This window comes from Populus alba, chromosome 10 (genome assembly GCF_005239225.2).
Source record: "Populus alba chromosome 10, ASM523922v2, whole genome shotgun sequence".
NCBI classification, from domain to species: domain Eukaryota; kingdom Viridiplantae; phylum Streptophyta; class Magnoliopsida; order Malpighiales; family Salicaceae; genus Populus; species Populus alba.
Genome location: NC_133293.1, coordinates 4170966 through 4181630, shown reverse-complemented (window position 1 = coordinate 4181630; position 10665 = coordinate 4170966). Strand labels below are relative to the sequence as shown.

At 33.9% G+C, this 10665-nt stretch overlaps 1 protein-coding gene across 4 annotated transcripts; it reads left to right on the top strand.

Moving 5' to 3' along the window:
- Positions 1 to 2027: 2027 nt before the first annotated feature.
- LOC118034518 (cullin-1) lies at positions 2028 to 9800 on the top strand. 4 transcript variants are annotated; one of them, XM_035039837.2, is made up of 20 exons: positions 2028 to 2276; positions 2794 to 2972; positions 3095 to 3194; positions 4285 to 4470; positions 4675 to 4722; positions 4809 to 5012; positions 5115 to 5192; positions 5415 to 5504; positions 5600 to 5680; positions 5811 to 5873; positions 7165 to 7200; positions 7275 to 7361; positions 7443 to 7592; positions 7673 to 7728; positions 7833 to 7953; positions 8062 to 8223; positions 8349 to 8492; positions 8615 to 8833; positions 8913 to 9080; positions 9175 to 9800. In XM_035039837.2, the coding sequence occupies exons 2-20, from the start codon at positions 2833 to 2835 to the stop codon at positions 9274 to 9276; spliced, it is 2235 nt and encodes a 744-aa protein (XP_034895728.1). In that variant the 5' UTR covers positions 2028 to 2276; positions 2794 to 2832; the 3' UTR covers positions 9277 to 9800. The 4 variants fall into 4 exon arrangements, with proteins under 4 accessions (XP_034895728.1, XP_034895729.1, XP_073268047.1 ...); XM_035039838.2 differs by having other exon boundaries at positions 2785 to 2972; XM_073411946.1 differs by lacking the exons at positions 2028 to 2276; positions 2794 to 2972 and adding an exon at positions 3696 to 3818 and having other exon boundaries at positions 3102 to 3194.
- Positions 9801 to 10665: the final 865 nt, after the last annotated feature.

The window sequence follows — 10665 nt, the reverse complement described above, 5'->3', positions numbered from 1 at the left end:
ATTTTTTTAAAAAATCTTTTGTAGGTTTATTTTTTAATTGTGTCTATATCATTTGCTTTCATTTAGTTTTTTTTTTATAAAATTCGGTCATTATTCTTTTGATTTCCCATCTTTTTTTTAATCTTTTATAGATTTGTTTTTTCAATTTCATCCATATTATTTGATTTCGTTTAGCTTTATTTCAAATTTGATATTTATTCTTTTGATTTCTCATCTATTTTATTTTTTAAATCTTTTGTAGGTTACATTTTTTTTTTAATTTCATCTCTCATCATTTATTTTTTATTTCAATTTTGGTTATTATTCTTTTAATTGCTATTTATTTTATTTTTATCTTTTTGCCTAATTCAATTCTTGTTTCTGATTTCATCTCTCAATATTAGAGATTAGAATTTAATCAAAACTCAATGGATGCCGACTCAATTTGCATTACCCTAAATGGGTTGGTGTTTTTTTAATAGTTATTTTACTTGATGAGTATTGAATAGGGTATAAATATTATTAAAACATACTTGAAACCCACCTGAGCCTAACCCAAATGTATATCTATATTATATGAATATATTTGTTGACTATTTATATTTTTCTTAATACAATGTGATACACATACACACACTTGTTAAACATTTTTATTTTTTTTAGTGCAATATGATATATACATGCCCTAATATTGACATAAAACTATAATTTTATAATTTAATATATTAATTATTTTAGTTTTTATTGAATAACAAAAATTAGTTAGATGATTGATGCCCATATACTCAAATTCGATTGATAGTTTATGAATATCTAAAGTTTTTACATGGTAGGTAACAGGTGGGATAAAAATATCAAGAAATTCGACACGTAGGAAATCATTACTACCCATACTCAAAATTTGATTTTAATTTATTTTTGTGTTAAATTTAATCCACTTTTTTTTGTTGCTTTTTGTTTTTTATGCTTCCTTTTTTTATTATCTTTTTTTTTTAAATTCCATCCCTCCGTGTTTTTTGATTGAGAAAAATGCATATTTATATTATACAAATATATTTATTGAATATTTAGATTTTTTTAATACAATGTTATATATATAACATTTATTATTTTATATTTTAATAATTTTACACACATACACACTCACTTCAAATTTATATACTAGTTAATTTGTTTTCTATTCAATAATAAATAATTGTTAGATAATAAATATTCGTATGGATAAATAATTTTATCTCTTAATATTAGAGATGATAATTTAATTCAAACTCTATGGATATCGACACAAACATGTCAATATTTTATTTATAATTATTTTACTTAATAAATAATAGATAAGATATAGATATAATCAAAACCGAGCGAACCTACCCAAACTTAACATGAAATGTGTGTATTAACTTGAATGGTTTTGGATTGATTTTTTTAACTTTTTTTCTTTGCATTTTTTTTTACTTTAATATATTATTGATTTTTTTTACTTTAATATATTATTGAAATTATACAAGTTAATAACTCGTGTCAAGTTAATAACTTGAGTTTCTTAATTTTTTTTTTTAAATATTTGCATTGCCTCGACTTTCTTTTATGCGCAATGAAAAAAAGTTTATGTAAACCCGTCATGTAGCGTGGGCCACCCATATAATCAAAATTAATAAAATTGATTTTATTATATAATAATCACAACACAAGTGGTGGCTTTTGTCTTAAAAAAAAACAAATAAATAACTAGAGATGGAAAATAGAAAGGATGGGAGGAAAAAGATGAATCTTTTAACGAGATTCTCCTAGTATCACGGTTAAATTATAAATTATAAATACTAATTTAGATGAATTCAAGTTGGTTTTATTAACCTTTTTTTTTCTTTACATTTTAATTTTATCGTTTTATATTATTAAAATTATATAAATTTATTAATTTCAATCAAGTTAATAACCCGACTTTTATTTTGTTTTATTTATAATAAAAACTTTTGTGTTGGCCTGCCATCCATGTAGTAAGCTTTCAAAATTGATTCGATTAAATAAAAACACAACACTTGTCGTGGTTTTTGTCTTGAAAAAAAAAAAAACAAATAAAATAATTAGAGATGGAAAATAGGAGGGATGGAAGGAAGAGGTGAATGAAACAAAGCTCTTCCTCTTCAACACAGTCTCTCTCCCACCAACCTTTCCTTAATTCAAATTCCTTAATTCAAAACAATGGTCTCTCCCAATCCCACCTCTTCTTCTTCTATCCACTATTTCTATATATTCTAGGGTTTTGATTTCTTTCAAAACCCAGAAGTAAAAATCAGGTATTTCTTTTCTCTCGCTCTCTATCGATCGATTTGAATTTGGTCCTCTCGGTCTCTTTTTTCTTTTGATCGTTACTGTATGCATGTTAAATTGATTTCCCTTTTAATTTCTCTGATTATTTTATTTTTGTTGATAATTTATTTTTCAAGCCTCCGATTTTCGTAATTCGTTTGGAAATATTATGACTTTTAGTGTTAGGATACCTCCTCTGATCGTAAATTGAAACTGGGTTTTTTTTTTTTTTTGGGAAAGTTAGGGTTTTGGCTCTAAAAGAGGGATTTTTTTTCAGTAAAATTATTGTAAATAAATTAGGGTTGCTCGTTGTAGCTTGATATTGACTATTTGGTTACAAGTTTGCCTTTCTTTTTAAGTAGAATTTTAAGTGAATGTTGTTTAGATTGTGAATTTTGTTGGTTTGTTAACCGTTTGATGTTTCGTTGCTGTTCATAAAATAAATTGTGGTTTTGTGTTAGGATGTGTAGTGAGATATATGATTTGTGTGTTGAGATTTTGCAGATAGTGGTATTGGGAATTTGGAATTAAGTTTTTGGAAATATGACGATGAATGAGCGGAAGACTATTGATCTTGAACAAGGATGGGATTTTATGCAGAAGGGAATTACTAAGCTGAAGAACATCCTAGAAGGGTTGTCTGAGCCACAGTTCAGCTCCGAGGACTACATGATGCTATACACGTAAACACTTCTATGCCACATTTTGTCTATGATGATTTTTACATGTGTTTGAATTAGCATATGCTTGACTTGATTTGTTGTTGTTGTTGATGATGATGTTTTTATTTCCTTTTTTTTTGTAGAACCATTTACAACATGTGTACGCAGAAGCCCCCTCATGATTATTCCCAACAGCTATATGACAAGTACCGGGAGTCTTTTGAAGAATACATTACTTCAACGGTGAGGAACATATAAATCAAGTTTGCATAATCATGTCTGGTACATACATTTTTTTGTCATGTTTAGAGTCACATGTACTCTCACCAACAAGAAATGTCAACTCGTTTCCATTACCTGCATCTTGACCAAGAAATTATATGTTTAGTTACTACTGCATTGACAAATTTGTCCTTGTAATGGATGGTTATACTTTCAAGTCAAGGATCTGTAGCTTGGGGGTTGAGAAATTGCTATTTATGGTTTTTAATGGATGGTTTTGAAGGAAAAATTTATTTTTAAATGCTAGTGTTGTCTACCAATTATTGATAGCATCCCTTATCACTGGAGTAGAAAGCCTAAGGTAAGGCTATTGTTTAACTTCTTGTAACTGTTTGATACATCTTGGTGAATGAATGGTGTATTTTATGTCATGTCAATCCATGCCAAGTGATGTGATTGGAAAACATACCTGCTTCTTGAAACCTGGCTGTTTTTCATGATCATGGAACTGGAAAAATGCAGGTGAGGCAGTGGCTCAGAAATGAGGCATCTTATATTCAATCTCCCTGGTTACTTGTACATTTGGGTTGAGTGATCGCATGCATTCATGTGAATCAGTTTTGGATTGGATTCAAAGTGATTCAGGTTAATGTATACCCTTACTTTGACAAGGTCTTCTCAACTTTCTATCCTTTTTCCAATAAACACATGTTATGCACTGCCATCTCATTGATACTTGGAACAAAATAACCTTGTCAACTCCTTTGCAAAGGAGATGGAGGGAGATAGGTTGGGTGAGGGAGACATCTTATGCACATGTTAAACATCATGGTGCTGCTCCCCTTCTATTTGTTCGCTACCCTCTGTTTCAAATATAAGATTCCTTCATATGAGTTTACTGGAAGTTGATGGAACTTTGTTCACAAGAAGAAAAAACCCTCTTAAACCTCTGTTAACATCATCGTTTCTTTTTACTTCAACCCAATATATGTAGATATGTTTCTGATTGGTCTTAGTTTTCATTTGTCTCCATTAAAAATGCAATGTTCTGCTGTGTTTTTTCTATCGAGCACTTCTCAATTTGTTGCCAATTATCTGTTTTCGGATGCAGGTATTGCCATCCTTAAGGGAGAAGCATGATGAGTTTATGTTACGAGAGCTAGTTAAAAGGTGGGCAAACCATAAAGTCATGGTTAGGTGGCTTTCTCGTTTCTTCCATTACCTTGATCGCTATTTTATTGCCCGAAGGTCACTTCCACCCCTTAATGAAGTTGGACTTGCTTGTTTCCGCAATCAGGTATGTCATGGCTGATTACCTGACTCATGTGCTGTCTTATATTCTGTCTGTGTTCTGTGTTTGTGATGGATTTTTTTTTCCTTCCATTGCTTCTTGATCCATTGTCCCAATTGAAACTCCACTATATTCTGTTTGCTAACACAATTATTCCCTTGCAAGAAGATACATCATAATGTAATATAATGGAACGTCTTTTGATTCCAGGTGTACCAAGAGCTGAATGTGAAAGTGAGGGATGCTGTAATTTCTCTGGTAGGGTCATATTCTTTCTCCTAAATGGATGGTTTTCTGTTTCTTAACACATGGAAAAAATAGTTAACATGATTGTCCTTGAACAGATTGATCAAGAGCGTGAAGGAGAGCAGATTGACCGAGCTTTATTGAAGAATGTCTTAGATATATTTGTTGAAATCGGAATGGGGCAGATGGATTATTATGAAAATGATTTTGAAGCAGCGATGCTTAAAGATACAGCTGCTTATTATTCTCGGAAAGCATCAAACTGGATCCTAGATGATTCATGTCCAGATTACATGTTAAAGGTAAACTGGATTTATTCTGTTAAGGAGTTAAAAAGAATTTTTGCCCTCATGAAATGGTTTTTAATGCAAATAGTTTCTAATGCATCTTGTTGGTGATTCCAGGCTGAGGAGTGTCTAATGAGGGAGAAAGATAGGGTTTCTCATTACTTGCATTCCAGTAGTGAGCCAAAATTGCTGGAGGTTTGTGGCTGATTCTATGCTGTAACTCTTTCTTTTAGTTGCTCATTAGTGGTGGTTATTCACACAAAATACTAGAAAACCTTGTAAAATGGGATATCCCAGTTCAGGTACTGGTTCAAACAGCTGCATTGCCTGGTTTGAGGCCTAACTCAAGGTTTTACCCTTGTTTTTATTCTCTGTTATTTTGTTGTTGTGTCAGAAGTAATGAGTTCTTCTCTGCAGAAAGTTCAACACGAGGAGTTGTCTGTATATGCCAACCAGCTGCTTGAAAAAGAGCACTCTGGATGTCATGCACTGCTTAGAGATGACAAGGTTTTTATCATATATTCATTAGTTAACCATTTTTTCTGCTCATTGTAAATTAACTAACAGTCGTTGTGTTCTTGCTTTGTTTCATGCTGTTTTAGGTGGAGGATTTATCAAGAATGTTCAGGCTCTTTTCTAAAATACCTCGAGGCTTAGATCCTGTTTCTGGTATATTTAAGCAGGTTGGTAGGCTTAATAATTTATTAGCCATGGGGAATCTGATATAAGCATTTTGTTGGTTCTATCTTTTCTTCTAGTTTTTTCCACCTTCATTTTTCTATGTTCTGAGATAATTTCTGTTCCATAACACAGCATGTCACTGCTGAAGGTACAGCTTTGGTCAAACAGGCTGAAGATGCAGCAAGCAGCAAGAAGGTTGGTCCTATGGCTATTCTAAACTTTGCAATTTATGTAATTTAACTCCTGGGAAAATTCTCTTTCCTCGTATTTGCATTTTATTGCCCCTCCCATCAAGCAAAAAGTGAGATCTGCTCACTTTTTGTGCAACTTTCTGTGTAAGATTGTTTGGTTATGCACTGTTACCTTACTATCTTTGAAACCGCTTTCATAAATCCCTTCCACTAAAAGTATTGTGATTGTGTATAAACTTTTAGATTTCATTTGTTGAACAGTTTTCTCTATAATAATGATGATAATGAGGATGGTAAGATAAACTTGGTGTGCAGGTTATGTGAAATGTTGTTGTCAATAATTTGGCGTCCCTTTTTAGCTTAACTTTGCTTTGAAATTGATTTTAATTCACCACCGTCCTGCTTACCTTATGGGGTATATGACCCTTTTCTGTTGCATTCATGAATAAAGCAAATTCAATTTCCAAAAATCAGCGAAAGCAATATCAGAATTCAATTCCATCATCTATCCAACCCGGCAACCCACTGGCCCTAACTCATCAGCTCCCAAGACAAAATGGTGCTTGCTTTTGCACCAGTTGTAGTTTGCTAAGAACACTTTAGCAACTTTATTATTTTTGAAATATTTTATTCTCTATCCATGACAATGATAAACGTCATTCTTTAAAAGAAGAGCAAGGGTAGTCAAATATCCTTAGGAAGCTTGAGGTTCTAAAGCTCTTGTGCACAGCATCCATAAATTACGTACCCTAGTCATAGATCCTTAGATGCTTGTTGAGTATCAGATTTATCCTGGCATATCATCCTTGGAAGATTGCTTTCTAATCTTGGGTCTTTGCTAGTTCTTCTTGTCTTTACAATTTGTGAGAAAGTAGGAATACAGACCATAAAAAACTGAAATGAATGACCTATCAGAACTATATTGGTATCTCTGCCACTGAGTATTGCTGAATAGTCCTGATGGTAGCCCTAAGCTTATCATAGATAAATTTTTCAGTCCCCACTACTTGAGGAGTTGAAGGGTATTTATGAGATGATTTTAGGCTAATAAATCATTCAAACACTTGTGGTTGTGGTCTGCTCCTAAGTTGAGATTTTTCCGATGATTGGTACAGCAGAGCTCTATTTTTGCATTAATAACGAGCTCTTCATAAAATTGGTTGCATGATACATTACTTGGTTGCATGATACATTACTCTCACCAACATGCATGGTATATTTGTGAATGCTCTTTTTTTATTCATGTTATTCTAATGCCAGCTTTTTTGTTACTTTTTTTTTATATATAAAAAAAGGCAGATAAAAAGGACGTGGTTGGCTTGCAGGAACAGGCAAGTCTCCATTTTTAAATCCATATATTGACTGACTGTTGAAATAAGTGGAAGCTGATTTTGGTGGCCTTCAGGTTTTTGTCAGGAAGGTGATTGAGCTGCACGACAAATATCTGGCATATGTCAACAATTGTTTTCAGAACCACACTCTTTTCCACAAGGTTTGTGTGGTTTATTTATACTTGACATTCAAAGGTTAAATCCTTCTTGATCTGTTGTGTCTAAAACTTGTTCTTCTCCAGGCCCTCAAGGAAGCTTTTGAGGTCTTTTGCAACAAGGGTGTTGCTGGAAGTTCAAGTGCAGAATTACTAGCAACCTTTTGTGATAACATTCTTAAGAAAGGTGGGAGTGAGAAACTGAGTGATGAGGCCATTGAGGAAACACTGGAGAAGGTCTGTTGTGCTGCCTTTGCATGGTTCTGTTGCTCATGTTATTATGTAACTTCATAATTGAATTTGTCATTGATTTATAGGTTGTGAAGCTGCTTGCTTATATTAGCGACAAAGACTTGTTTGCTGAATTTTATAGGTGAATTATGTCATCTTCTGATGAATAGATGCTTTAATCGAACATTATATGGTGAACTTTTTAACTAAAAGAGGATTATTTTTTTGTTGCATGGTTTCTGGCAGGAAAAAGCTTGCTCGACGTCTACTTTTTGATAAGAGTGCCAATGATGACCATGAGAGAAGCATTTTGACAAAGCTGAAGCAGCAATGTGGTGGGCAGTTCACCTCAAAGATGGAGGGAATGGTCAGTTGCCTTGAACCATCATTTTCTAATTCAGAAGTTTAGATTGCTATGCACATGTAAGATTGGGATGCAAATTGCGATTCTTTCTTGAATTTGATTGTTGTCCAGGTTACGGACTTGACATTAGCTCGGGAAAACCAAACCAGTTTTGAGGAGTATCTAAGCAACAACCCAAATGCAAATCCAGGAATTGACTTGACGGTTACGGTTTTGACAACTGGCTTCTGGCCTAGTTACAAGTCTTTTGATTTGAACCTTCCAGCGGAGATGGTATGCTTACTAATTTGTCTTAGTTAAAATGTTTGTTGCTTTCTGGTTCAAATGTGTGGTTTTTCTTTAGGTCACGTGTCACTAACGCATACCTTTCTCTGATTGTCTGATTGCTTCTGCTTTAGGTCAAGTGTGTTGAAGTTTTTAGAGAATTTTATCAAATAAAAACAAAGCACAGGAAACTTACCTGGATATACTCATTGGGTACCTGTAATCTTGTTGGGAAATTTGAACCAAAAACCATGGAGTTGATTGTGACAACCTATCAGGTGTTATGTTAATGAATTTAACCGCATATGTTTTTATTTATTAATTCTGATTAGAGTGTAGAAGTGCAGGTTGTCCATAAGTTTCTTTATTTCTAATGTTGATTTTTTCCCGTGTTTAATAGGCTTCTGCACTGTTGCTTTTTAACTCCTCAGATAGATTGAGTTATTCAGAGATCATGACTCAATTGAACTTGACTGATGATGATGTTGTTAGACTGCTCCACTCTTTGTCATGCGCAAAGTATAAGATTCTAAACAAAGAGCCAAATACAAAAACAATATCTCCTACCGATCACTTTGAATTCAACTCCAAATTTACTGACAAAATGAGGAGGATCAAGGTGCTGAGAGCTTCTACAATGTCCTGTCACTGTTCTGTATCATGTGAAAGCTAATGAGCCTTCTTTGTTCAACTTGCAGATTCCACTGCCTCCTGTAGATGAAAAGAAGAAAGTAATTGAAGATGTTGATAAGGACAGAAGGTATGCGATTGATGCATCAATTGTGCGCATCATGAAGAGCCGCAAAGTTTTGGGTCACCAGCAATTGGTTATGGAGTGTGTTGAGCAGTTGGGTCGCATGTTCAAGGTTTATATTGACATTTAGTTTCCTCTTGATGGTATGCGTTCCTTTTCTTCCCTCTATCTTAAATCACTGTTTTAATTGAAATGTGGATTTGCAGCCTGATTTCAGGGCAATTAAAAAACGGATTGAAGATCTGATTACTCGAGACTATCTTGAAAGGGACAAAGAAAACCCCAATTTGTTCAGATACTTGGCATAAAACAGCATGCTTGATCGTCCATGAATAATGACATGGTGACCATTGTTGCTGCAAATCACACCAAAGAGCGACTGTATACGTTGAAATAGCACGGGTGTGTATAGATGCTGCTAGTGAGTGCCTCTTTGGTGATTGATTGGAAGCAGGAGCTGGAACCCTCGCATATTTTTCCTCCAGAGCCAGGTATGAACAACTTCTATAGATTGTGTACGCATGATGGAGAAATCTAATTGCTTCCCTAATGTGATCCAATGCGCCAGGGGGACTATCATGTATCATTTACCTTGCTACATTGAGTCTACCACATGACTTAGTTGTTTGTTTGTTAATAATTGTGCTTGCTATTCCAGTAGAAGGGGGGGAAATGTAATTTAGTTCTCTTCACTTAACATTTTGTTTGTCGGATCCAGAAACAAAACCAGGTGAATGGTTTGTCTTTGAATGCGAGCATCATTACCTGTGCTATTTTATGTTTTTCACTGTATCATCTATAAGAGTAACTCCGAGTTTGCGTTATTTAATTACATGGATGTGTTGGTTATCAAATATTATTAGACTGTTCATACTCGTAAAAACTTGGAACTGCTTTGACTTGCATCATTTCACTTTCTCCAAAAAAGTTGAGATCAATCTATTTATTTGAAGTCTATCCGTTTTCAAGGAGAGCTAAAAGTTGAACATCTCTCATTACATTGTCCCAGTTATTTTATTGATGTAAACCCCTTAAAAAACGGTTCATCTTTGAATATTTCTTGTCAACCATAACGCTTTCCCATTTGGTGGTATGGTACAAGTGTCATCCGGCCATGATGCATATAATTATAGCTTGATTGTTTTTGTGATGCGGTCCTTACACTGCAACTCTGCACGAGCTCTGCTAAAAACTCTCGTGAAACTGTAATTTATAGCTTTTCTTCGATATGTTTTCATAAACTGCAACCACACGCCACATCTCTTTGGGGACCCGAGTTCTAGATGATACGACAGCTCCATGGCATCATATGGTAGGTGTTTCCCCAACTCTTTTTTTCTTTTTTATAACTGGAATCACCGGGCCAGTTTAAGAATCATATGATAAGTGGTCTCGACTTCTTTCACTTGATCGCACCTCTGTAACACAATCCTAACTTTCTCAAATTTAGAAAATCAACTGCGTTCTCTGGTGGAATGAGTTCGTTTTAAAACTGTTTCATTAGAACGTGTTTTACAAACATTCAGAAGCACCAAACCTCAAAAGCTAGGGATAACATGACCGGTCCCCATAGCTCAATCAATCCACACCCTTGATTTTATTAAATAGAAAGAGCTCAATAATTTATTTTTTCGGCCTTTCCTATATAAACAACGGAGGCCTTTCTGTTTTACAATCAGTGTTTGGATCGAGCCAGC